Raw genomic sequence first — 12,955 nt, forward strand, 5'->3', positions numbered from 1 at the left:
AGAGTTTTTTTAAAGGGGATTCCCATCCTATGGATTGAATGCAATTGTGGATAGTCTCCTTAAGTGTTGTTGGAGTGGAGAAGAGGAGGGAAAAGGTTTGTGACATGATTTCTCTCTGTTGCCACTGTAAACAGTTCTCTGTAAATTCTGGGTTATGTAAAGAAACTGAGCCTCTTTCCATACAAAATGGTATCTAAGCGTTGGTCAAAGTCCAGCTATTAGGTTTATAGGGCTTTAGTGGAATATAATATAAATGTTTCTCTGGTTTCCTCTTGCAACCTCAACAAAAGAGAGCAGTGGCCTTTTGTGGGACAAGATGTCCTCCAGGTATACACAGCTCTGGCACTGTGCGTTGGTCTGTTCTCTTGTAGGAGAAAAGAGGCTGTTTCATTCTGAAGAATTTCTCCATCGCTCAGAGCCCAAAGCAGATCAGGTTAAAAACCACATCTATAGCCATGAATGAGGTTGCAGAATTAAATAACAAAATCTGCGTTGAGCAGCATAAATACGTGCTGTTGTTTCTTTGGGGGGTGTACAACCAAGAACTTCAAAAGGGCCTTGTCCTCAGCATGGGAGATTCAATAGGTCTTACTTAAATCGTGTGTCAGAGCCGCTGATCAAGTGTCTGTACCTAAGCCTGAAGTCCCTTGTGTGTTTGGAAAGGCATATATGAAATAGGGAATGAAAGGGCTGCGATTATGACAGTCTTCTGTGAAACAGAGGAACAGAACAGGGGAAGGAAAAGCCCTCAGTAAATGCATGGTTTTAAAACAACAAATAAACGCATAAAAAATAACAAACACATGTTCAAACAATGCTATTCTCTGACAAATAATTTTTCTGAGAAAAATAACAATCAAATCTGAAAATCCTGAACCAGATATGACTATGGTTATTAGCCATATCCTTTGGGCTTTTTCAAAATTGAACGAGGGAAAGAGCGAATTCCTCAACTCTTACAACTTCTGTTACTCACACTGCGATCAAAGGAACAAGAATGGAGCTGCTGCATATCTGAGCACCAGCAAGAGCAAATTCAAATTTATCTCTGATGAGGTGGCAAGTAGGAGACTAATATCGTGATGCACAGTTTGATTCTCCTAAATTAGGTGACACACTTTCTGGTAGATGCAAACACCAGAGCCTGTGAGGAAGCGCTTCTTTCTTACACACACCTGAACTTCCTGTCAGCCGCCAACATCCTGTTTCTGTCACTGTCAGAGCCACTTTGCACTTTACAGTCAGATGAGACCAGTGCAGGCCAGGTGGCATTATGTGATGGGTCACTGTGCAGTGAATAAGCCTTTGTTCTGAAATTAAGGCTCTTGACTGGGGAGAGCTTACATTGTGTCAGTCTGATGTGTGCACAGTCTAGTCCTGCCCTCGCTGCCGCTGTGATCAATAGCAAAACTCTTCCAACTTTGGCAAAAACAGATTAGTGGAAATTCACAAAAGTATGTGCTTCTTGAAAAATTCTCCTCTTTGTGTTTTTGCTCCTGGGCGGAGCAGAAATTATTTTATTCTTTTACTTATTTTGAGGTCAGAGCAATTGCTTCCAACTAGACTCAGAGCTACAAAAGGAAGAGGTTTGAGTCCATTTTGCCTCACTCCAAGGTTTTGTAGTGGAGGGGAAGAAGCTTTGCTCTGGGGAGGTGATGCAGGGTCTGTGCAAAAAGCTGAACTGGGCAGGTGTGCAACACACAGCTAGATTGCCTTCGGAGTCTGAGAAATCCTGTGGTTTAGACCTTGCTCCAGAATCATCGCTGGAATTTACGTCATTCACAGTTTAATCATCATTCTTCCTCCTGTGCACACCTCTCTCTGCAGAAGCTGGATTCCTTTTCCTGGACTCACTTCTATCAGCTCCATTTCCTAAAGTGAAGTAGCTATCACAAACTGGAGTGTTCCAAGGCAGGGCTAGCATGTGCAAGTCGCAGCTCCAACTTAATCATATGGAGATATTTATTTCTTTTAAGCCTACGGAAGAATTAATAAAATATGACCAGATGTGGAACAATAACCAGCTCATCCTCAAAACTCTTAATATTGAACCATCCGGAACAGAAAACCTGAGCTGATCTGTAAAGCAAAACCTGAGTTCAGTGAAAATCTGGTTGTTCCATTAAAAACATTAGCAAGTATTGTTTGATGACACTCTTTTCCCTTCTCTGCATTTAATTTCTTGGAGGACTGTACATGAGAGAGGAGTGTAGAGGAGTGTGACTGCGTTGTGTTCTTTAACTGCCTTGGTTCTGGTGCAGTGCTGCAGTTGTTCTATTGTAAAATATGCCATTTGTGCATGCAGCAGGCCACCAGCTGTTCTGTTTAGATTTGTGGGCGTTGTATCTCTTTAAAATGGCATTAATAGCAAACAACATTACCACATGCAATTTAGCTGTTTAGGAGTTACCAAGAGAAGATAGTATTTATGCCAGCTTTTTTGTGGCAGGTCAATTATTTTGTTAGCATACGCAACAGCGTATTTGTATTGTGCAACTCTTCTTAGGAACTGAACTGTGCTGGAGGACAGGAAATCAGTGGAAGCAGGATGGGCTTGAATTAAAAGGAAGGGTTTTGTTTTTCTTGCATGTGGATGCTAGTGTCAGCTGAGCTGCAGTGACATACTGTGCAGTCTGTGCATCTCCGTATGCAACTAAGGAAAAGTAGTACCTGCAAGAGTTTGAAGTAAAAGTGAGTGGAGTGCAGTTATTCTGAGTTTGTTTTTTTTTCCCTTATTCTGTTTCTCCATGGTGACATGTGGTCTTTGCAGGTCAAAGCTGTATATTTTGCAAGAACTTTGTGAGGTGCTATTTTACTGAACCTTGCAAGCTGAACTTTGGCCAAAGCTGTCCTAATCTAAAGGAATGAATGACCACCTAACTCAATAGACACTACTTAAAATTCAACAACTTTAGTAAATTTTATAGCTGGTGGGACCGAGCTGCTTTCATAATCTGCATGCTACATAAAGGCTTAATGACTCAGGCTGGGGGATGTTCATAAATACTTTACTCTAGATTATTTAAAAAGACACTGTGTTATGAAGGTGTTTAATAGGTGTCTCTTCCCCCTCCTTTTTTTTTTCTCTATGATCAGCACATTATGTTAATTGCAAAACTGTGCACTTAATGTGGTTTAAGCTTCAATAGAAAAGAGTGCATATTTCAGCTCAGGCAGTAGAGGTGGTTAACACTGACCTGTGCTAAATCCAAGCTTGAAAAATTTGGACCAACAGAAGTTTAGTTTGTATGGCAATTAATTAACGGGCTTCTCCAAGTCTTCAAAAAGGGCTCAGGCCTTAACCATCATCAGTAGACTGAGCAGCTGTAGGAGTGTGCTGATTTGTGTAATACAACTGGATCACAGAGTAAACAGCTCTAACCAAGCTGCTGTTGTGCACTTGGGACTCCTCTTTCGTCATGGTTCTCTCACCAGCTGTAGTCTCACCTGTATGCCTGCACAGCTCTTGATTTCTCCATGCAATTCTTTCAAAACCCAGGTCATGTTTTCTCTGGCTCTCTTGAATGCATTGCTTCCTTCCAAAATTTCTCAGCCTTCCAGGATGCTTGCCAGTCTCTTCTGACATGCCGCAATTTGCCCACATTTTGCACAAGATTATCCTTTAGCAAGAAAACATTTTCTCTTTCCATTAATTTTCAGCTTGCTTCAATTCTTGTTGACTTCAGCAGATTGAGCTGGGCTCTGTAAAAAAAACCCTGAAGAGCTCTGGTCATTACTTGAACCTGGCGTTTCAATCCAGCACTCAAGCTAGCGGCACTACGCGTGTGCCCATGAACTCAAAGGCCATCTCCCCCTGCCTGGTGTACACCGCCAGGTCGTGTTTTGCACTGCTGTGTTTGTACACAGTGTTGGCAGATAACGGTCAGCACATGGCGTGACCGCCACAGGACACAGTGCAGCAGTCAGCTCTTCCTTTTGCTCGCATGAGAAGCTCAGTCTGGGCAGGGGAGTTATGGTGCCATAAATTTTAAGGAGTCACAGAGATTATTCATCTGCAGTGGAAGTGTCACTGCTAACATCTGTCTGGACTTGCCATCCCAAAATGTATTTTGGACAGATGTGAGACCTTACTGCATTCTTTAAATAACAGTCTGCTTAAAAACTGCACTGAAATTGTAAAGAAAATGAGATCTGTAGGAAAACAAGGATAAAATAACAGGAATGACTGAGAAAGCCATCCAGAAACCCCACAGTGTGGAGTCCTCACTCAATGTATAGATATAGCATCACCTGTTTTCTTCATGTGTGTTTTTTAATGCAGATTTGGAAGTCCCCTGCTATTTCAGTACCTGTGATTTAATTTGTTGTTATATTAAGCTTGGAAAAGAACATCTATGACATTGCACAGTGTATAGATTTACAGCTATCAGGAAGAAGGATTACAGAGTTTTATTAGTTCCACAGTATAATAAAAAGATATTCTGTACAAGCCGCAGAGTTCACATGAACAACTTCTTCCTCATTAGGCACATTGATTTTAAAAGTAGATATAGAACACAAGTTAGACATTTGAGAAAACAATCAGAAAATCCTTCTTGCTATTTTGTACTTCTGTACCGCAAGGCTGCTCCTAAACATGTATGTATTACAGTCTTGGAGCACTGGAGCTCAACACCCACTGCACAGTAGGGGATTGAGGGCACAGGGAAGTATATGGACTCAGACTTGAAATCCAGAGACTGTCATCCTACTGTCAGAAAGTTGTGCTTTAGGAAGTTGTGGTTTCAGAAGGGCAGCTGTAGTGGCCAGCAAATAGACCATACTGATACAAAAAAAGGAGAAAAAAAAAAACTTCCCCTAACTGAGTACTCTGTTACTGAAACCCTCGCAGTGTTGCCAAATGGTCCCAAAAAGGAAAAGGTGAGACACATTCTGTTATTCTGTGCTGTGAAAGAGCAGTCTAATCGATGCATACAGTTAAAAGCTGGGATGAGATTACAAGGTGAATCAGTGTGATGTACAGAACAGCATGCTGGCAGAGTCTAGAATGAAACTAAAGGTTTCTGATGCTTAGAACAGGGCTCTCTCCACCAGTCTAAGCTGCCATGTCACCCAAACTACTTACAGATTTACATTCTGTACATGCTATAATGGCAAAATTAATCAATTGTAGAACGATAGTTCCCCTGTTTGGAGTTCAGAGTTGTTAAGTTTGATTGCAGCAGCATTTCACCCACAGATTGAATTTCTGTTCAAACTATTTTCTATCCCAGTTAGCTGTGGCAAACTGGAGCATCAGTTACACCTCACAGCTTCTGTAGGCCCTGGATTTTACTGTTGAAAGTATATGCAAACGTGGTCTGCAGCATCAAACTGGCTGCTGTAAAACAGTTTGTGCATGAGCCTTGAGATGATTTAGGCATCTCTACCCTGGGCTGTTCAGGAATTCCTTCTTAGCTCTTTCTCTCATTGCAGTCTTTATGAAATTAATTTAACTGAATGGAAACATAGAGGACTATTTTGGCATAACTGATAAATTACAAGAATGATATTAGTAAATGCTGTCACACATCAGGACTTTTTAAATTGATGTCTGTAGGGAGAACTATAGCAACTTACATGGAGCCAGTCACTCATATGGCCCTTTAGCAGAGCTCAGCCAGTCACTAGCTTCTTCTCTACGGCAAGCCATGAGAAAATTTACAGCAGCCAGAAACTCTTGGGGTGAAAATGGAAATCACATTAGTTTACCAATTGTGCTGGGCTGAGAATACTGGAACTGAAATTATTGCCTTTGAGAAAGGCACCATCTACTTTGCATGTAATTATACCAGTGTAGTACATGCCAGGCTTCTATACTTGATAGGACGTGATGTGTTGCACAGCTGTGGACCAGAAGAGTGCTACAGAGTGCAGCACCTGCTCTCCAGCTACTGAGCTATCTTGTCTGGTGAAAGCATCTTTTGGCTGCCAGTTTTGTGAAGTCAGTCTGACAAGCATATTCTTTTTTTTCCTGCAAAATTAGAATTCTTCCTGTTCTTCCATTTTTCTTGCCTTTACACAGCAAAAAGACCTGAACTTGTGTAAGGTAACACCCTGCATGTGGTACGTTTAGTCACAGGACAGTTATAGGTTTTCCATTCATCACATTTACTGAGTAACCACACATTTAGATAGAGGTCTTGAAAAGGAAAATTCCTATCTCCTGGCTGAAAACAGTTGTTTGAATTTGCTTTAAGCAGAAGGTGATTGCTATATTATGTTTGTAAAGCTTTCATGGCTCACTTTGTTTTAGATCTGACCTTGCAAACAGGGAGAAACCTGGGGAAACATCCAAACAGCATCATTTAGGCACCTAACCTAGAGATCTAATTGCCCCAGTGGCAATTTAGCATTTGCCTTTGAAAGCTTTTGATTTGCAACTGTCAGATGTCTAAAGTACAGTCGTAAACAACTTACCTGGTGAGGATAGCTGGGAGTCTAAGGGGGACAGAAAACCAAAAATAATCTTTGAAATATTTATCAGAAACTATTTCTGAACAGACTATACTAGAATATGTGCAAGGGATCTAGCGAGAAGGTTTACTAGTTTTTATCTGAGGAGAGCAATGAAAGAAGCTAGTGTCCGTACTCTTCCTGTAACACATTTATCTCCTGAATTCATGCCAGTGATAAAGTTACAGACCATACCTAAACTACCTCCATGCCAAGAGTCCATAGGATACACTATTTCCATCCCCCAATCTCTCTAGGTTGCCTGAACAGTGATGGCTCATGGGCAGCTCAAGAAATAACCAGACAAGACTATTCCATGGAGTGTTAGAAAATCTGTAAGCCTTAAGTCTTAGTCAACCTAAGGGTCTGGAATGGTGCTTCTGAGCAAACAGAGCATCCTTGAAACCCACTGCATACACAGTTGTTGGCTTACATTGTGCACAGAAAGCTGCACAGAATCCAAATTGGTTGCTGTTATCCAGGCTTTTTCTCAAAACTAGAGGAAACATAAATGCATTGCTCACACAACTGACAGCACCATGAATGAAGAGGCAGAAGGAGAGCCAGGGACTGAATGAGAGCACAATAGGAAAGGCTGACACTGGATCTGAATGAGAAGGTCCAGGAGGTGAATGCAGTGTACAGAGAAGGATTAAGTACAGGTTGGGTGAAGAATATTGATGGCTAGATACGGTCAGCGTGTTGCCCTAGGGGATGATTCTTTCTTGGCTGTTGAAAATAGCATCAGTGCTGACTGCAGCTGAAGCCTCACTTCTTGTAAATGACTTCAATCATAACAGAATTAGTGTGACCACAGCTGCACAGTGGGTGAGGTTACACTTGTCATTCAAGAGGTTCCTACTGAGCATCCAATAACCCTTCACAGCTGAATTAACCAGACACCTACAGTTCTATTAATTAGCTCCATTCGTTGGCAAATGTTTTGCAGCTGCAGCCTGGTATGTAAATTAACTTACTCTGAAAGCAAATGTGTGTTTCAGTCTTTAAAAAGTGAGGAAGCCCCAGCTTTGTTGCCTATAGAACTGTACCAGAGCAGAGACAGAGTGGGTGTACCAGTGGGATGCAATAGGACAGAACCTGGGGCTGCCTTGTGGGGTGATACAGCCCTGCTGCAAATGGTATTATTTTTAATCTCTCCCTTCCCCACTGACTGTGTAGTCCTTCACCAGATTCACTGTTTACTTCACTTCTCAGCCACAGCCAGGAGTGAAAGGGTCAGAGGAAAGAGCTGGGCAGGAAGGGGAGGGACTGCAAGCACCACTCCTCACCTGCTAGTTGGCAGAGAGGGCTGAAATCACTGTGCTGTTTGTGTCTCCATTGCTTGGAGGGGCAGAATACAGCCAGTGCTCTATCTGACCTTGCTGGTACTTCATTAGGCAGAGAATGAAAGATTTGGCAGCTGGTGCTCTTTCAGAAATCTTGAGTCTGATAGAGTCTCTAAATTGGAGCCCACTGGTGTTTTAGGAGACCTCTTCCTTAAAGGATGTGTCACAGTGATGTGAGCACATCAACTGCATAAGGATTTTGTACTTTGGAGCAGCTTACAGATACCTGCTTGAGAGGATGCAACTGGCTTCTGTGCTGCATGCTGAACAGCAGCAAAGGAAAAGGAAGAACAAGGGGGGACCATAGTAGTTTAGACATACTAGCCAGCTTCATCTCCTTTTCCATCAAATGACCTTTTAGTTAATTTTGCCCTTGTCTTTGGAGCATAGCTTTGATTATATTTATTTTCTGGGTTGTCCCATGTTTGCATTTTGAACTAAAAACAGAAGGAGGAGATTCAGGCACTTTACCTTCAGGATATGGGTCATTTCTGCTAAGGCTATTCTGAGAGAAATTAAGTTTGTTCCTGCCAGGAAGAAAGTGAGATGAGCTCAATCCTTTTTCCCTTAATCCACGTCCCTCACTGGGAAGCCACTTCCCATCTCTCCAGGTCTAGTTCTGTTTGATCTTCTCAAGGACAGTGGAGAACCTTTCATGCCCCTTTGTGCTTGCTTTACCAGTGATGCTGTCACCTGGGCACTGATTTATTTATAGGGAGGCAGGAGTCATTCACTTGGGGGCTGAGGGGTTAAAGACTACAGTATGGGGCTGGGAAAAAGAGCACAGGGAGCAGGATAACAATCTCCGCTGACTGCAAACCAGTTTGGCAGCCTTCACTCCACAGAAGCTTTTTTCCAGCTTCTTAAAGCTGTTTGCATTCAGGCAGTCTACGTTCATAGCTGTTGCATAGCGTGGCCTTTATGACTTCCCCAGTTTACGTGCTGCTATGGGAAAATACAGCTTTTGGCAACTAATTTCAGCTTTAAGCAGAAGTAACAGAAACACAGCCTAACAAGTTTCAGCCAGGGATGGATGAGAAGGGACCGGGACAGATCCAAAAAAGCACTTTTAGGGAAGCAGCACAGCAAAGAGTCATATGATATTGCCTGTGCGGTCTTCAGTTTTCTCTTCTTCACAATGACCAAAGCACTGTGAGTGATCCTTACTCATGTCTGAGCAGGAAACTTTCTTACTGCTAAGTATCATCACTGATAGAAGAGCTGACTTTGTAAATTATACTGTACAAATTATTCAGTAAGGCACGCTATGTAACAGACACTCAATGTTTCCTAAAAGTGGCTTTAAAAGGAACGTGAATTACTGTATGGAGAGAGACCTTTTATCTTACAAACTGTAGCGATGACTTCATTTACTGCTTCCAGTTACTGTAAGCACCGCAGATCTGTGCTGATAGAGGACATTTCTGTGAAAGACACTGTGTCTTCTTTGAAGTGATTTGGTTCAGCTGGTTTTCTAAGTCTATTTTTCATGGATTTCAGGAAATGCTTGGGGGAGGGGTGAATTGCTTTGTGATAAAGTGATATCTCTTCATCATTAAATCACACAGGTCACGTTTTGCCAAACCAAGCATCACAGTCATTCAGTTGCTGCTCTGAGCAGGCACTGATTTCACATTTTGTAAGCACACAAATGCAACGGTGCCTTCACCAATTTCCCACAAGTGATATTACAAAACAGTCTGATGTATTTCAGCTCTCTCTGAATGCAGTTCAGCCACCAGATAGAAAAGCTGCATATCTATAGGATTAGGCTCTGTGCGTCCTGTTATCAAGAGCTAAGTCCCAAATTCCTTTCAACAGATCATATCTGTGCCCTGTAGGTCACCAGGAATGTAAGGCAAGAAACTTTTTGAAGCCCGAATCTCTGCTGTCTTGCACATGTTGCCTTACAGAGAGCAATCATTCATCCACTGCGTCACAGTGATACTATGCTCACCACTGTTTAAAGTGTGTATGCACATGGCGTTTTGGAACAGTTTTATTTTCCCTCACTGACGCTGATGTGGTTTGGTTGTGTCAGACAACCCCCTTTTCTCACTTGTTTCTTTTAATAGATACAAGACAAGGCAGCACTGGAGTCATTAGCTCAGCTAAGGGTTCAAAACCTATGCACACTATTCCTGCTCTCACATATTTAAGATAGAACTAGGATTGGAACTTGATGATTCTCAGAGTCCCTTCCAACCCGAGTCATTCTATGATTCTATACATCCTACACACATCTTCTGCTTGCCTGCATCTTTCCATTAGAGGCTTTTTGGGGCAGGACTCCTCTGTTGGGCCAGCACTCACAGCAGGGCAAGGTGCCAGAGCCCAGTGAAACCCACCTGTGGGCAGCACTTGGATGTACAGCAGCAGTCAGAGGTTGCTGGTAGGATAAATACCACCACACTTAAAACTAAAACAGAGATGCTATTCTTTTCTAAAAAATTTCACGACAAAGTTTATTATGTTAATAGCATTAAAAATATTATAAAATAATAAAATATTCTGCATGGCAGAAAAATGATGCCAGGGTTTTAAAACCCCAGGTTTGTGCAAACAGTTTTTGTAAACATAAGAAGTCAAGTGTTCAAGTTGCATTTCAAAATACAGTAAGTTGCTACAAAAATAGGTTTGCTCACTGTCAAACATGTTTAAAAACCCAGGAAGCTGGATTTCTTCACACATCTCTCACATGTCTCTATACAGTTAATGCTGTATTTAGATCTGAAACGGGAAAGATTTCAGATAGTCCTTTAGAACAGGATTGAGAGGGATCTGGTTCAAGTTCTCTCTTCCAAAAGTCTTCACGATGCTCTTCCGGCAGAGCTCCTGCAGGGGCTGCACACGGACTTTGCGCAGAGGGGTAACCAGTACCTTCCTAGGGGAGCTTAAGTAATGTTCCAGCAGCTTAAAAAGACAATCAAAGGTCTCCTTGCTGCCATCCAGGCTGAAACGCCCCGTCTGAAAGTTTATCCGGATGCTGGTGGGCCCAGTCGCGGTCTTAACACTGATGGCAAAGAAACAATTCTTCTGCGTGCTGTCCCTGATGAGGAAGGTGCCCTCGGGCTCAGACTTCAGCTTCTCGTGGGCGGCACTGACGGTCAGCGGTCCCCAGTAGAAGCCGCAGGCATCCAGCAGGCTGCTTGCTCTAGTGATGCTACTGAAATCCGCTTGCGAGCGAAAGGTTCGGAAGTGCGTGCTGCTTGGTGCCTGGGCCGCACCAGGCCGGCCTGTGCCGCGGTAACCTCGAGCCTGAGAGCGATCCCGTGCCGGAGGGTCAAGTAGACATCGCGGGTCTGCTGCAACTGCATTGTCTGCTGACACCTTGCTGTGCGCTACCATCCTACAGCCTAGGCCAGCGGATGCGGTCTTCCATAGCGTCAGTGGCTACGGTGGGGCAGCTTTCCAGCAGCTATTCTGAAATAGCAAAGAGATGCTGAGTGAGATCCCAGAGAGGAGCAGCCGCAGGCTCTGAATGACCCAGTCCTCCATTCACCTCCCTCCCACCTTTATAAAATAATGAATTATTCATTTCCCAATTTGCACTGGGCAAACAACTGCTCGCTTTTGGACACGATCAGCGGTCTACTACTATTACAAAGTCTGAAGCTCCAGAAATACTTAGCAAGGATTGTTAATAGCTACTGAGGATAACTCAGTTTCCCTGCTGCGAGCCCACAGAGCATCTCACGGCCTGCAGGATGGCAGGAACCTCCCATTGAAAATGCCCCTGCGCCCACTCCAACACAGTTGGAAGTTTTAGAAGATAAAGTAAGGAGGTTTCACAGCCACCTTTCCTTCCCCTCTGCCAAGTGAACAGCACCACAACCAGGCGTGTAGTTGGGATGGCACAGCCTGCAGGCAGCTGGAGAGGGCTGCCGCAGCACTGCCAGGCATCCTTCCTTCTCTCCTGCTAACCTGAGGCTCAGCCATAAAAGGCAATTTCCCATTCCCCCAACTTTCCCCTGGGACAGCAGCGCTCCAGCCTCACCAGCTTACACACATCAACCTCTGTGAACCCTCGAAGCATTACTCCTCTGTCTCTATCTCTCTCTCTCTTTTTTGTATTACATGCACTTTAAGTGGCCCAATCTAAATTGCTTCCTATTGATATATCTCTCAGCAGAGGGACTAAATTCATCCCTCGTGTTACTTCAAAGGAATTAGCAGTGCTGCACCAGGAACAAGGTTGGCCTGAGCTGCCTGCCTCTGACAGCACGGTTCGATACGTCTCTGCCGGCTGCCGTGACCTTACTGGCAAGCATAGATTTTAGGATTTATCCCCACAGTCAGATATAGATCTGCAGCTGCAGCTTGTTGAGAAACCTTGAAGGATTCTCAGAAACGAATCCCTCGGCCACCTCACTGTTCAGGGTAATGTACTAGAGCAGATTTCAAGGAAAGTGCACAGCTGGGCTCCCAGCCATGCTAATTTAACAGCTTGATGTTTGGTTTCATTTAGGTCATATTACCCTCCCAAAACAGAAACGAGGGCTGCAAAACCTTTCTGCTGGCAAATGACGAGCTGGAAGCACCACCGGGCTTTCTTTACACAGCAGAAGGAAACCGATGTCAGTTTTTCCAATTAGCGGGCCAGGATTAGCGCTCAGTACTTAAAGTTCACAAAAGCAAAGTATGGGCGCAGGGATGCGAGCAGCGCTGCGGCCGTCCCGTCGCGGAGCCCCGGGTAGGCAGGGGCTGGCGGGGGCCGCCCGGTCCCGTCCCCGCGAGCGAGGCTGCTCCGCTCCCAGCGGCGGTTCGCGGCGCTGGTTTTCGCTACGTTCCGCGGAGCACGAAAGCTCCGTTTTGTGCGCGGGAGAACGGGAATCCAAGCGAAGCCAATCCACCGCAACGATCCGGGACCCCCGCAGCGCGACTTCTCCCAGGCGCGCTCCGAACTCGCGACCCTCCCTTACCTTCGCCCGGAGCTCGGCGGCTGACGGCCGTCCCCGGAGCGCGCAGCATGGGCTCGGGCCGCGCCCCGGCGGCGGCTACGGCTGTGCCCGGCGGATGCCTGGGCACGCTCCGCGCCGGGGCCCTGCCTGGGGCCGCTCCGCCGGCGCGCTGGGCCCGCGCATCGCCGCCGCTATTTAACGCGGCGGCGGCGGTGGCGGTTGTCCGCTCCTCCCCTTCCCCGAAAACACGTG

At 44.7% G+C, this 12,955-nt stretch overlaps 1 protein-coding gene across 1 annotated transcript; it reads right to left on the reverse strand.

Moving 5' to 3' along the window:
- Nucleotides 1–10,250: 10,250 nt before the first annotated feature.
- On the reverse strand, nt 10,251–12,792 carry SOCS1 (suppressor of cytokine signaling 1). The gene is made up of 2 exons (XM_042827938.1): nt 12,725–12,792; nt 10,251–11,225 (listed from the first exon to the last, which is right to left on the reverse strand). Exon 2 carries the CDS (start codon nt 11,148–11,150, stop codon nt 10,527–10,529), a length of 624 nt encoding a protein of 207 aa, XP_042683872.1. The 5' UTR covers nt 11,151–11,225; nt 12,725–12,792; the 3' UTR covers nt 10,251–10,526.
- Nucleotides 12,793–12,955: the final 163 nt, after the last annotated feature.

Source organism: Centrocercus urophasianus, unplaced genomic scaffold, assembly GCF_019232065.1.
Source record: "Centrocercus urophasianus isolate 14NV4802_14NV808 unplaced genomic scaffold, USGS_Curo_1.0 seq_29, whole genome shotgun sequence".
Lineage (NCBI taxonomy): Eukaryota > Metazoa > Chordata > Aves > Galliformes > Phasianidae > Centrocercus > Centrocercus urophasianus.